General features: G+C 40.4%; 2 protein-coding genes across 3 annotated transcripts in view; one reads left to right on the top strand and one right to left on the bottom strand.

The window, feature by feature from the left end:
* aspn (asporin (LRR class 1)) overlaps positions 1-14756 on the bottom strand; it is a 16307-nt gene extending 1551 nt beyond the window's left edge. Inside the window, exons 1-7 of the mRNA XM_008291264.1 lie at positions 14631-14756; positions 7754-8014; positions 5395-5507; positions 3669-3882; positions 1789-1899; positions 1528-1621; positions 383-521 (exon numbers count right to left, since the gene is read on the bottom strand). Of these exons, the coding sequence (XP_008289486.1) occupies positions 383-521; positions 1528-1621; positions 1789-1899; positions 3669-3882; positions 5395-5507; positions 7754-7970 (888 nt within the window). The 5' untranslated portion in view covers positions 7971-8014; positions 14631-14756. The remainder of the gene's footprint in view (positions 1-382; positions 522-1527; positions 1622-1788; positions 1900-3668; positions 3883-5394; positions 5508-7753; positions 8015-14630) is intronic.
* The window catches only part of cenpp (centromere protein P), a 137343-nt gene that overhangs the window by 69183 nt on the left and 52922 nt on the right, over positions 1-15238 (top strand). The gene's annotated exons all lie outside the window — the stretch shown is intronic.

Raw genomic sequence — 15238 nt, 5'->3', positions numbered from 1 at the left:
AAAAAATCTTAAAACAAAAGTCAAATACTGTTATAAAACTAGTAACTTGGATTCAAATCATACAAATCTTACTGTTAATATTAGATTATATCATGTGTTTTAAAGAAAAAAATGTTTGCTTTAATACCCATTAACACTTAATTGATTATTGAGTGATAAGTGCTGGTTATGGGTTACGAAAATTGTTCAAAATTTGCATCAGTAGTTTTTAGTGAGTTTCTCCTATAAGTGAAAACCTGGATGTTCTGTGAGGGGTAGATGGAGTACAGTGTGACGGTGATGCAGGCTGCGGTGGTAAATCTGAGCCATGTGTCGACTCTGTAAATGCTGTGATGTCACTGTGACCTGATCCACACCAGGTTTGTCAGAGTCTGAGCTTCACCTGGAGGTAGCGCAGAGAGTTCAGGCCCGGAGGAACCTTCCTCAGCCGGTTGTTGTCCAGGTGGATCTCACGAACGCTCGGGGTGCTGGCCAGGCTGCCGTTTTCTACGTACTTGACCTGGTTGAAGCTGAGTCCGAGTCTGAGAGAAAGGAAAACCGCAGTTAAAGGTTTCACTGCTGGTGTGTGAAAATGGTCCAAAAGGCAGCAATATGTTTAAGTTTATGTAAAAGGACACGTTATATTCAGTGTTTATATGAACAAGCTGTATTGATCCTCTGAACTCCAGGTAGTTTCTGGGTGTTCTCACACATTTCTTCTCACTGTCACTGCAATAAAAAGTCATGAACCTGCATGGAAACAGAACAACCAGGTAGAGAAAACTCAGAGATGTCTTGTGTGCAGAATGACGCAGTTAGAATGACAGAAAAAAAGGGAAAAAATTAATGTCTCTAAATATTAAATATTAAATGGTAAATGGTCTGCACTTTCATAAAACTTTTATCCAAAGTGCTTTACAATGTTTTCCCATTCACCCATTCATACACCAATGGCGACAGAGCTACCATTGGGAGCAACTTTGTGTTCCTTGCGATTCGAGGACAACCGCTCTACCACCTGAGCCACAGCCACCCTATTAATTTTAGAAAGTTTGGCAAGAAACCTGACGTCAACGTGTGCAGCATTTTTGTTCCAAGTGTCCACAAGTGCTACCAACACTATGAAAAATGCTCCACATGCTGTAGATATTCTACTTGGAAACACTGCCTGCAGTTCACTTGAGTCATTGATGACTTCAGGGTCGTGTCGAGGAGCAGAGAACTTGTAGTTTGTTTCTTCAGCAGGATATGTTGGTAGTAAACGGTATATTTTTGGCAAGACCTGTAGAATATGTTGATTTCAATTAAATATCATGCATTTAAACTTAAATCTAGTGAGGTTTTCTGATACAATTGAGGAAAAACACCCAGAAACTGTCTGGAGTTTGGAGGCTTCAATGTTAATTTAACCACCTAACCTTTCAGATTAGTTCTTCTTGGAGTGTTTGAACAACGATCAGGCTCATTTGACCAACAGCTTGAACAAAAATGTGCCGTATTTAGGAATTTCTTTGGAAGATGTTTGGTTTTATTGTGGCTGATTTTCACCTCTGCAGGTTTTTATATCTGATGAAGTCTTCTATTTCCACCTTGGCGATCTTGTTGTAGTCGAGGCTCAGGTCTTTGATGGAGGACGGCAGGTCTGGGAGACACAACACACATTAGATAAAACCCCTGCAAGTGGCTTCTTTTACGTTTCTTTTAATTGTGGTTTAAAATGATTGAATAAGTTGCACAGTGTGGTCAGGCTGTAGGTGGGAAATGAAAGTTTTCCATTGGTCTGTCTGAAGCAGCAGACTGATGTCCTACCTTTTGGCACGGCGGTGAGTTTGGCCTCTGCGATGCCGATATACAGCGTCGACAAACCATTAAAAGCCCCGAGCTCGATCCCGCTGTTGGCCAGAGGGTTGGCGCCCAGCTCTGTTGGGACCGGCACAAAACATCTGGTTTAATCGTTAGAGGTTCAGCGTCAGGATAGCGAGCATACATCAGGTGAATCACATCACATCTGGTGTGATGACATTCTGCTCGGTCGCTCCGACGAACCTGCGCAGCTTTGTTTACATTAACCACAAATATAATTCGTCAAGAAACCTTCACGCTCTGCGAAGCCTTGAAAACAGTCATTAAAGTGATCTGTTGATGAAAAGGCCAATCTTGGCTGAAATAAGATCTCCGGTTCAGTTTGTAAATGTTAACATTAATAACGTGTTTCCGTCCAGATGTTCTGCTGCGTGTTTGTTTCCCATCTGTCGTCTGAATTCGCTGCAACATTCTTCTGTTAATGAGAGGAACACTGTGAACAATAATCCAAAAACTACATGATCTCTCCTAAATCAACAGAGTTTACTTACAACGCTGATTAATTAGGAACCATATTTTCGCTGATGTCGTCGACACGAGATTAGAGCTGCAACGAATAGTCGATTAGTTGTCAACCAATAAATTAATCGCCAACTGTTTTGACAATCAGTTAATCAGTTTAGAGAGAAAAAGGTAAAAACTCTCAGACTGCAGCTTTTTAAATGTAAATATTTTCTGGTTTCTTTCCTCCTATATGACGGTAAACTGAATATCTGTGGACAAAACACGAGATTTGTCTGGAACTTTATGAAGCATTGATCCACTAACAGTTAATGGTTTATTTGAAATCAAAAATCAACAGACTAATTATAAATGAAAACGAAAACACAGTTTGGGCTTTGTAACAACACAAACCTTTTATAGGTCCTATGTGGTAAAAATCTGTTTGTCCTAAAGATTTGTAAAGTAAAACGTAAGAATATAAAGACCTTCACTTGTGGCATTCCTCAACCAGATCTCCTCTCAGCTTTACAACCAGTCCAGGTTCTACGTAGAAACTAAGGAACCAGAACCGGTCCAGCTTCCAGGTGAACCAATCGGAATGGGCAGCTGCCTCACAGTCCATCAGGTTTATTTACTTTCTTCAGCTGCTTCAGCTAACAATATCTCAGCTACAAGCAAAACTCGCCAAATGTTCTGCTGTCAGGTGTAAGAGTGAACACGAGAGTCTTCATGCACTCCCAGCATCTGAGGACCTGAACACCCAGTGGATTACTTTTGCTATTGATGGTCATGTCCCTATAAGAATAAGGGAATCCTTAGTGTTAGCTTGTTGTGATGCTAATGTAGCTAACATTAGCTCTGATGGTCTGCTCACAGGTCTGTGGAAACTTTGGTTTAAACCAACATCATTTCCAGGCTGCGGTCTGAAGCTAAAATACGGATTTCAGTCGCAAAGAGACCAGAAGCTGTTCACATTTAGGAAGCAACAATCACAGAAAACCCAATGAATATTTCAAAAGGATTAATTACCAAAATAGGTGGTGATTAAATCCTGACAGATCACATGTTAACCAAATTGAGGTTTCTTACTGCATTGAAGAAAGTCCTTTGTTATGTGTTTATTGCGTATGTTCTTATTGTAATGAAACTACAGTTTATCGATCAGCATTATTGACGACCAACCTTTTTGATTTTAGGGGTTTGAGTCTTTATTTAATCTAAACACTTCAGTGGAGCCCTTTATTAATCATGTGTCTCTGTATAAAGTATTCTTAATTAATGTAATTAGCTTTTGGGTTAAATAAAAACCTGCAGACTTTTGCTCGACAAGCCGCCTTGTGAAAGCTATCGTAGCTAATCAGGGAGCAGGCGTCTGGTCTCACCCAGCACATGGAGCTTCCTCAAGCCTTTAAACGCGTCCTTCTGGATTCTGTTGATCTTGTTTTCGTGGAATCGCAGCTCGATGACGTTGGGCGGCAGGTTGGCTGGGATCTCAGTCAGCAGGTTGTAGGAGAGATACAGCAGTTTGAGATGGTCCATGTTTCTGAAGGCCTTCGGGTGAATCTTTGAGATCTTGTTGTTGATCAGAAACAGGCCCTGATGTGGGAAGACAGAACCAAAACCAAAGTTAGTTTATCCAAACTGCATTTTCTACGGTCAGTTTAGGGAATGGAAAGTCTGTCAGTTAGTATGACAGAGCATTTGCTGTGTTAGAACATCTGACACACGTAAAATAAACAATAAAGACGATTTTTAGTTGGATATCTTCTTTATTAAACGACTCCTTCTGAGGTGAAGAATGAACTTAAACCTGCGCTTGGCGAGAATCTTTCCACTAAACACCTTGTCATCATGAAGAATGTTTATAAAGAAAGAAATCTGCTTGAAATCTGGCAGTTTTCTTGCTTTGGACGTCGGTTGCTTTATTTTTGTTCCGCTATTGCACTGAGATGTGACGTGAATCATAATCAGGATTTGATTAAAGTTGGAATCAATGCGTAGAAACATTTGAACGCAGTTCAACTGTGTTCAGGTTCAGGTCAACCAGCTTTTATACACTCGATGACAAACCGCTGCTTTAACTCAACACTGTGGTCTGCTGATTGTTCCCACTGTTTGTTGTGATGCAACGCAGAGTTTCAGGCCTTGATGTGGTTTATTCCCTGCTGAAAACAAGGCCGCTGGATCAAAGACAAAGCTGCTCCTCAGCTGGGAGGTTTACAAGGAGGACGCGTCGTATTGTAAGGCCTCAGGCTGCGGTTGGATCAGTATCAGCGAGCCTTTTCTTCTTATCTCACAACCCTAACAGCTTCAAGATGGTCCTTCGCTCGTATCTCGAGGGTGAATGTGACTCATTCTAAGGCTCTGAACCAAATCTTTTTTCTCGCTGTACTTGGAAATTGTTTTTTCTGTTGGAGATGTTGATTTTTATCCCTAAAAGGGTCATGGCTCGAGTAACATGAGGTATAGAGGTGATGGCATTTACATAGGAATCGCAGTTCATGTTTTATGAGCCTGAACGGTTCAGAAATGTATTTTTTAACAGAATTGAAAACAATATGGAGGAACTTAAATGCTACAGTCAAACACTGAGCAGTGAGATGTTGGTAAAGATGTAGGCAGCCACTGGGGCACATGTTAGACTGTATAGGTGAATAGATGAAGGCGAATTTAGATGTGACGAAATATAGAAAAGATCTGCACAAAGTGTCTTAGCAGCAAGTAGCATTGCACGTTGTACAGATGATGATTTCGAATTTGTCCAAAGTAACAAAACTTGACAACAAACTGTCCAGAACCCCGAAACTCATCCAAACTGGCAAGTACTTGTTGTAAATAAGAAATAATTGTTTAAAATTACTCAAAACTGGCCCCAAAGTACCAAAACGTACTTACAGACGGTCAGCAAACACACCAGTAACTCCACCTCATTAAACAGTTAGAGGCTCCACCTGGTGGAATAAACATGTACTATGGCAGAACTACAACACATTTTATACACATGTAGAGAAAAAGTTCATATATCTTTATCTTCATTGAATCGATTAGTAATGAATAATTTACTGACTGGTCGTCAGTGACCTTCCCTCTTCATTAAGTCTCTCTTACGTAAAGCTTGTTGAGGCCTTTAAAGTCGTCCTCCTTGATTTCAGTGATGTCGTTGTTTTGGAGATCCATCATCACAGTATCTTCAGGAATCTTCTCAGGAATCGAAATCAGACCTGTTGGCAGAAACACAAACAGTTGCTGAATAAAATCAAAGCTCAATGACTGCAGTGGTTCCCAACATTGGATTCTTGATGGGCGTGCGACGAGGCAGCGTCACAGTAGATGACATTGGACGTTTCCAGAGGTGTTGCCTTATCTTATTACAGTAGTTGAGATCTCAACTTTACACAAATGAGGAGCGGCAATGCAACTCATTGTCTCTTGGAAGACATCAAGACACTATTCATGACATGGCTGCTTACAGACAGTGAATGTGTTAGAAGTGTTGAAATGACGCCTTCTGTGGACAACTTTCAAGGCAAACACACAAGAGCTTATGAAAGGTCAACTAGTATTCTTCAGATTATACCAGAGCAGCATCAGTTTCCTGACTGGGTTTTGCTGTGTTGAAAAACTTGAGCATCAATTCAGAGATACACAGAACGTTCTCCTCTATTATTCTCAGTCAAATTAGATCAGATCCTGTCCATGAATGATTTTGGATTCAACATGTTTCAGTTCAGGTTTCATTTCTGTAGAACTTTGGCTGCAGAACCTTTGCTTGGTGTGAAAACCCCGCTAAGCTGCATTATCCCCATAACGTAGAAGATTCTCTTTGATGCACAACACCAAATTCTGGTCGTTCCTCACGTTCATATTATCAGTTTAGCTGTCTACTTGAACATGAGATCATTTGCATGATTTGTTTCGGTCCAGCTCGCCGTGTGCTGAGTGACATTTATCAAGTAATGCTCTATTTTTCTTCTTTCCAAGAAATACAAAGTGCAGACCCAAACCAACACTGAGCTGATTGTACTAACTGTGTTTTCAGTCCATCGTACTCCTCTGCTGTGTGTTCTGGCAGTGATGGTAGTTTATTTTGACTCGGTCTCACATGCGCCTTCCTGCTACTAGAAATCCTGTTGCTAGAAATCAACAGGATGGAGGTGAGCCTCCCTGCCAGGATTATTCAGGATGATGCACCAAATAGCGATAAATCTGCCACTGAAAATACCTCTATAAATACAGTGTGCTGTTGTTTAAATAACATCTGCTAAAAAATAGTACCGAGCTGTTGTAGGAAATTATCAAGCTTCTTTAGGAAATGTCAACTGCTTATTTATGAGCTGTTATGAAAGATTTACAGCGACAGTAGGAGCCGGTGGTATTAGGGATGAGTGCTACAAACAGAGGACGGAAGTCTGAAGGTATTCAGAGTCAGACTGAGACGCGGTTGGTTTTCGTCAAAGGATTACGGGATTTATTGACAAGAAGGAAAACAGAATAACACAGGACCTACGTATGCTGTTGATCTTTTATGATGAACTTGCTGTAGAGTTTTGAACATGGCTTAAGTAGCGTATATCTGCAGCAAAGGGCTCTTGTTTTTTGTGACAGCACCACCTACCTGACTGGATAACGAAGGGCACAGCCTATTAAACTAACAACTACCTATACTGTATATACTATATATGTATAACATAAGTTGATGGAGAGAAAATGCTGTTTTAGTGAAATAAACCTTAAAAATTTTAAGTACTTGAACAGAAAGTAGTATTTTGGTTTGAATAAAATTTTAAAACCATAAATACTTCAACAGAAACTGGTGTCTTGGGTGGAATAAACATTTAAAACCATAAATACTTCAACAGAAACTGGTGTCTTGGGTGGAATAAACATTTAAAACTACAAGTCCTTTGAACGAAAGTAGTATTTTAGGATGAATAAACTTTTAAAACTAAGACAGAAAGCCGTATTTTGGGTGGAATAACCCTTTAGGACTGTAAGTACTTAGACAATGTAGTATTTTTGGTGAAAGAAACTTTGTAAACCATAATTTGTAGATAAAGTACATGAACAGGAAGTCGTATTTTAGGTAGAATAAGCCTTTAAAACTGTCAGTACTTTGACAAAAAAACAAACAAACTGTATTTTCAGTAGAATTAACTTTTGAAGCTCTAAGTACTTAGACAGAAAGCAGTATTTTGGGTGTAACAAATCTGTAAAACAACAAGTTGCAGACTAAATGTAAAGAGTAACATCATCTTGATCCAGATGTGTTTGCGTGTTACAGTAACATCATGTGAATCCAGATGTGTTTCTGTTACAGCAACATGGTATGGATCCAGATGTGTTTCTGTTGCAGTAACATGATTTGGATCCAGATGTGTTTGCGTGTTACAGCAACATGATGCGGATCCAGATGTGTTTCTGTTACAATAACATCATGTCGATCCAGATGTGTTCAGGCTGTTCTCACCCTGGTCGGAGCACTGCACCACTCTGGGTGAACAGCGACAGTTAGCTGGACAGTCATCGTCATCGTCATAATCATCGTCGTCGTCGTCATCGTCGTCGTCGTCGTCATCGTCTGCCATCATGATGTCATAGCTTTTCATGAAGTCCATGACGTTGATTGGCTGGTAGGGTTTGGCGTTGCCCAGCGCCAGCAGGCAAAGCAGGATGAAGACCCTCATGGTTTAGTTAGAACTCTGGTTAGTTGAACAGCAGCCAGGCAGAGCTGTGGATGAAGACGGAGAAGTTACCTGTAATGGTCCAGAACTTGGTTTTAAAGTCATGGTTTGATATGTTTCAGAACAGCAAAGAAACCAATGAAATGCATTTGTTCTGAGTCTCATGGTCCATACTTTCCACTGTGACAGCTAAGGAGCTCAAATGCTGGCAAACTGTAGATAATAAAAAATAAACACACTTATCTGTTCTCAAGTGTAAAATAAATAAAAATTAAAAATTGAAGCCAGCATTGCAACTTCAGCTTTAGTACTCCAGAAAGTAACGCTGAGAACACAACCATCTTGTTTGAATCATCTTTATTAGATTTGTTAATGACTAGGCTGCCACTAATGACCATTTTTCTATTGATTTTTCTGTCAGATATTTTAGCGATTAATCTAAATGATTCATTTTCCTCCAAAAAAGCAAATTAATCAATTGATTTCAGTTTGTTTTATTATGACCAACTGTATACCATTATATAATGCAGAAACATAACAAAATGTAGACGTCAGAAGTTCCAGTGGAAGCCCTTAACAAAGTGGAAATCTGTAAATTAAGCAAAGGTCAACATGGACACGGTGGATGTTTTACAGCACATAGCAGCTAAATCAACTCCTTTTCTTCTCATTGCGTGACGATTCTGACTTTGGCTGCAGCTTTAACTTCTCTGTAAATACAGCTGAATTCTCAGCTCAGCCAACGTCTTTAATTCATGTGTTTGGTGAGTTTGTCAGCTGATGTTATAAAATCAATATTTCAACTGCAGATCAACAACTTGAAGTGACTGTTGGTTAACATGTCGTCTGAATGAGTTGCAGTCACTAATTCATACTTGTTCTGCTGTCTGACAACAGAAACAGAAAAATATGCAAACAAGAACAGCTTTATTGGGCATTTGGCTGTATTATGGTAGAACTCACGCTAGCCAAAAGCAGACTTGTCCAGATCTCAGGGCGCACTGAATAGAAGTCTCTCACCCACCCAGCATCGCATACAGAGTCCAGCCATGCATGCTGAACCCAACATTGCATACTGAACTCAGTGTTGCATGCCGAACGCAATGGTGCATACCAATCACAATGTCACACGTCAAACTCAACATTGATGCCGAACCCAACTTCAAACCAAACACTGCGTACTGAACCCAATGTGGAACCCAATGTCGCATTCCGTATGTCATATCACATACCAAACTAATTGTTGTGGACCAAACCCAACATCAAGCCCAACATCGTACACCAAACCCAACTTCAAACCCAACATTGCATACTGAACCCAATGTTGAAGCCAACATCACATGTGGAACCCATACCGTATGTCACGTCGCATACCAAACTGAATGTTGTGGACCGAACCCGTCAAACCCAACACCGCGTGTCGAACCCAACGTCAAGCCCAATATCGTACACAAATCCAATGTCAAACCAAACATCGCGTACAGAACTCAACGTCAAATCCAACATCATACACTGAACCCGACTTCAAACCCAACATTGCGTACTAAACCCGATGTTGAAGCCAACATTGTCCCATACAAAGACTTGAGGCGAGAAGCCCATTGTCTCACACCGTATGTCACGTTGCATACCATACTCAATGTTGTGGACCGAACCCAATGTCAAACCCAACACCGTGTGCCAAACCCAACGTCAAACTCAACATCGTACGCCAAACCCAACACAGCGTGCCAAACCCAACGTCAAACCCAACACGGTGTGCCAAACCCGACATCAAACCCAACATCGTATACCAAACCCAACGTCAAACCCAACATCATACACCGAACACAATGTCCTAAACCAAACGTTTCTGGACGAATACGCTTACCATTACAATTGTAGTTATGATGATGAGAAAATATTCTCATCAAGCACTGTTTTTTTCCTGAAGTTTTATTCCAACATCAACAGAACACAAGTTCGGAACTGAGTGATTTATTTCAGCTCTTTGTCCCTCATGTATGACTAACTGTCATGGTATTCACACTGCAGTGGTAATGGTATGCTGCATAAACTGTAATTTGGATCTAGCCAGACTTGGCACTCAGGTCTGGCTCAGTTTCTAGGAACCAGTTTTATTGTGTAATTATCGTTCATTGTGTACAAGTACAATCTCACAGTGCCAATTAAACGCAGCTTCACATGAACATCTGCTTTGTTTTAATGCTGTTTTAATGTATGTTTTAATGTTGGGGCTGGACTGACTCATCACGGTGTCACAAGATAAACATCAGAATTAGCACCACTACAAAGAAGACAAAGCTCAGTTCTGCTACACACAGGGAAAAAAACAGTTGTTGACTCTTTATTTAATTGATACTGTTACTTTTAAAAATGTAGCTGTCAGAAAATAAGTGTTTACTCTGTGGGTTTCAGAGTAGACACCCGTCATGAAGTGAAAAGTTTGGAAAACGGGATGGAGTTGCACCAGAAAATCCTTAAGTTTGCATTTAAGTTCCATGTGTACAGTTCTTGGAAACTGCTAATCCATTTTAACCATACAGCTAAAGTCATTCTGTAATTTTACAATTTTACAGCTGCCGTTGGTTTTTACAGCTACATAGGGAAAGTAGTTCACTGTCTGTGGAGTCATTGTAGGAGGAGGACCACTGCAGCCCTGATCAGTGCTACTATGGCTCCTTCTAGACCTCCTGGTTGCTGCTCACACTGGGCTTCACTGATGTTTAGTTGATCTTCCTGAATTGTTTCCCATCTTTGTGACGTCTTTCAGTCAGATTTTTCAGTTCCTCTGTCAAGTATTTTCAGTGTGGAGCCATGATGCAGACATAGACACAGCTCATAGGTCCAAACCTGAGAAAGTTCTCATTTTAGAACCATGTTCATGCAGTTAGTCTGATTAAACATCAGGTGTACTAAGTTTAGTTTCCATCGTCACAGTTTTGCTAACTTGTGTGTCAGTGATCACAGCTAGATTTGCTTTGGTTGGGTTGAGTTTCTTCTTTGGGGTCTAAATTTACAATATAGCTTTTATTTTGGTTTTAATTATTCATTAGAGAAAATACTCTGCTGTTCAATTTAGAAACAACGCAGTTATTGAAGGATGAGATGTGACTTTTAAGTGTTGTTGCACAGGAATGTTCTCATTTCTGCTGGATATTGTAGGTTTGCATAAATCTTCTTGCTTTATGCTTCTTTATAAGTAAGTTTGAAGTCATGAAGAGAGACTTCAACCACCACTGGTCCCACGTGGTCCCACTGGTTACACACCGTGGTGAGATGAGGTTACTAATCATGGTGCCAGTGTGGTATTTACTCCTGTTGCTGGTTTTCTTGGAGTGCTGCAGTCGACTTTATAGCAACCGCCACTTCAGATTGTGGGAGTTACATAAAACTATTAACCACTTTACTCAGAAGTGCTGAGTTCACCTCAGGACCCTCCCAACGCTCGAGTTTCACTTTTACAGACTGATTTCAGAACGTATTGCTAAAACAGTACATGGACAAAGGGCATGCAGAGTTCCTGGATGGATCATTTTCAGAAAGTGCTGCTCTTTTTTTCGAGCAGAGTTTCCATGAAGCGCTGAAAACCTCCGTTGGAAATGAGTTCCTGCAGCCAACATAAATGTTTCTGCAGCGCTCACCTATTCACCATCTGTGGTGATTCACGAAATGATTTATATGTGTTCCTCTGTTACATTTCTGAGGCCAGCGGAGAGAGAGACGCTACGACCGTCTGGTTGCGTGCTTCTGCTAATCTTGATGGAACTCTGAGCCCCTCAGTCGAACATGAAGTCCGCCCACAAATATGTGGTGGTCGCAGAGCATCCTGCTTCGACAGCAAATACCACCAGTGCAGACCCCTCCTCTGCTGCCTTTGTATCCCTCATGTGCACAATTAGCTCACAAAAACACGCTTTTATTGATGCGTGATTTGCAGCTTGGCAGCTAGTTGGACATCATGTTGAGTGTTTGTTTTTTTTTCACTTAAAAAGCAACGAGTTTCACTTCAGTCCAGTCAGACTGTTGCAGATTATTATACTTGTGAAGAGGTCTGCACTTCATAAAACATCCAAACTGGCGTCACGTCACCAGCCTCTGTTCGTCTGCGCTGTCTGCTGCCTGCTTCAGGACTCGTCTGTAATCTCACAGCTAATTATTTACAGTATCAGATAATCTCTGTTGTTTTTACGACCATTTGTTTAGTCATTAAGATGGTGGAAAGTTTCCATCCCAGTTAGTCTGAGCTCATAATGACCTCTTCAGTCGTCTCGCTGTGTTTCACCATCAGGCCAAAACCAACAGATTCAGTTTACGGTGATATAAAGAGAATAAAGACCTCGTTGCTGGAGGAGCTGGAACCAGAACACATTTGGCATCTTGTTGTTTCAGAGCAGACGTTAGACAACGAACACATCATCATTCATCCAACTTTTGGAAGGATGACTTTCCGTCGACCAGCTTATCGATTTCTATAGAAGTTTTAAATCCATCTGCTTTTCATTTAAAACAGAGCCACAATGATTAATCAGCTATTTAATTAGTTGTCAACTATCAAACCAATCAACTGTTCTGATGGTCGATAATCAATCTGAGTAATTTTTAACAACAAAAAGAAGTCAAACTTGTATGATTGCAGCTTCTTAGATGTGAATATTTTCTGGTTTCTTTCTTCATCTATGAACTGAACAGTAAAATCCAGTGATATTAAATTTACTTTGATTTAAAAACATTCACACTTGAGAAGATAGTGTTGGATAAATGATCTGAAAACATGTCTCGACAGCGTAGCTAAGGATTATTTTCACTAGGGATGAATTTGCTGATTATGTTTTCAGATAATTAAGTAGAAAAAATGGTGAAAATATCCACAATACAGTAAATAAACATCTCCACGAACTCCAGAAATATTCATTTAATACGATGAACAGCAAAGAGATGAACTGAATCCTCACACTTGAACAAGCTAACGTTTGGTCATTTTTCTTTAAAACCAAAAGAAAAACTAACTATTGCATCGTCAAAATGACTCGACTCGTCTAACTTATTATCACAATTTTGCAGACTTGTTGTCCATCAATCTACAAAATGATTAATCTGTAAAGATGCCACGAGTCATTAATTAGTTGTGTTTGTTCAATTAATCGCCAACTATTTTGATAATCAATTAATCAGTTTGAGTAACTTTTTAAGAAATTTGCCATCTTGAATAAACGCTGATGGACATTTTTCACCATTTTGTAGCACCTTTAAAATCAACAACTAATCAATTAATCTAGAAAATAAGTTCATCAAACTGATCTCCGTTTGAAGAAGTTCCAATTTAAAGCCAGACAGAGAATGTTGTGTGTTAATCCTGATTTTTAGCTCCGATTTGGTCGCCTCCAGCACATTTTACATCAGATCGATGTTCAGTGTGTAGTTCAACAGAGTGAACACTTCTCTCTAAGAACATGTTTTTTTTTTTAGAAATAATCCAAAAAATTGAATGTGATCCTTCGTTACAGTCCAGTCCACCTCCAGCTGGACTTTCGCTCTGGTTCCTTTGTCGTGTGATTGATGATTTCAAGAAAAACTACCATTAAATCCACATTCATGGCGGTCTTGGGGGAAAAAACTAATAATTTTTTAATTAGTGATTCATCTGTTGATTAATTTTGTAATTTTTTCTCTGGAATGTCACAGGAAGCTGAAAATGTCCATCACAGTGTCTTAAAGCCAATTAGAGCGGATTTTTTTGGTTGTTCCACCACCAGCCAGAAACTCAGTTCTAATCTGTTGGAGCAATATTTCAAGAAAAATACTCTAAATACAGTAATTGCGTCTCCGCAAAGGTTTTTTTTTTCCTCCTCTTTGACCGTAAACTGAACATCTTCAGACAAAACAAGACGTTTGTCATCTTGGACTTATCGTTACTTTACACCACTTGTCCAAAATGACATAGAACCCGTAAAGAGTTCCTCAAAAGTTTCTAAAACTACTTTAAATGTGTACAGAAAAAGAGAAACCTGCTTAAAACGACTCAAAAACAGCCTGAATAACTGGTTTGAGTGATATCTTAATGCAAAAAAAAGCCTAAATTCTGTGATTGCAGCTTCTTAAATGTGATTATTTCTGGTTTCTTTCTTCCTCTGTGACAGTAAACTGAACATCTTTGGACAAAACAAGACACCTGATCACCATTTTTCACAATTTTCTGACATTTTAGAGACCAAATAACTCATTAATCAATCCAGAAAGCAGTCGAGAGAGAAAACAATTGTTAGTTTCCGCCTTAAATTGAAATAATTTGAGGTGATTCGGTCGATTTCTTGATTGCTCGTGTTTGTAATTACTGCACTTTTTGTCAGACCAGATCAGCAAACAAAGACTGGAGGCAAGTAGAACCAACCATCAGGCTTCATCTCCCCTTTAGTCTTTAAAACCTGAGCTTCACATTCAGGCTGTAAATTGATCCAAATGTGCTGCAAATCAAACTCACTCAAAAGTTAATTAAAGATCTGCTGGTGAGATTTCCAGGCTCCAACCTGCAGCCTTCATCATGCAGCTCCACCTTTCAGACTTTCACCTTCAGCTGTCCAAAGCAGCTCATCTGGGGCTAAAAGCTGCCCGTCAAAGCCACGGAGGTGAGTCTAGTTGTTGGTAAACGCAGGTGTGTCCTACCTCAGCCGTCAGGTGTGTTAGCGTCCTGGTTTAAACCCCACGCCGTGAGCAGAGCAGCGTCCAGCTGGAAGCCTGAGAGTTGGATCCTCAGTCAATACATTCCCAGAGAGCGACGAACAGCATCACCCTCCTCTGCTGAGAAAAAAACAAAAAAAAAAACACCCCCACCGACGGAAAGCCTCTGCTGAGAGGGTGAGAGGTTCAGTTACAGCAAGGAGCCACTCTCCACTCTCTCAGACCATCTGTACGTCTCAGGGACTCGATGTGAAAAGGCTTTGTTAGGACTTTAGTCATGTGCTTTTCATCAGCAGCTTTGAAGTGATGCCAGGATGTTTAGCATCAGCCTCCCGCCTTTATATAGAACACAGCGGCAGGTCCGTTGCCTCCCCGCCCTCCAAACCCAGAGCCGTTGTGCAGAAACCTGAATGGATCCCGAGCCGAGGCCCGCCGGGTTAAACGAGGATAGTGCAGCTGCTGGGTGGAAGCAGGCGACTCCTCAGGATGATGCCATCTGTTGTTTTGTTTGAGGAATTCCTACATCCGGCTGCTTCACTGTCAATGACTTCCCCAAACAAAGAGCTGCCATGTTGACCTGCAGCACAGTTAGA

This window comes from Stegastes partitus, unplaced genomic scaffold (assembly GCF_000690725.1).
Source record: "Stegastes partitus isolate 25-593 unplaced genomic scaffold, Stegastes_partitus-1.0.2 Scaffold728, whole genome shotgun sequence".
In the NCBI taxonomy this organism is placed as follows: domain Eukaryota; kingdom Metazoa; phylum Chordata; class Actinopteri; family Pomacentridae; genus Stegastes; species Stegastes partitus.
The sequence above is the reverse complement of the archived record's forward strand: the minus strand, read 5'-3'. Positions and strand labels throughout refer to the sequence as shown.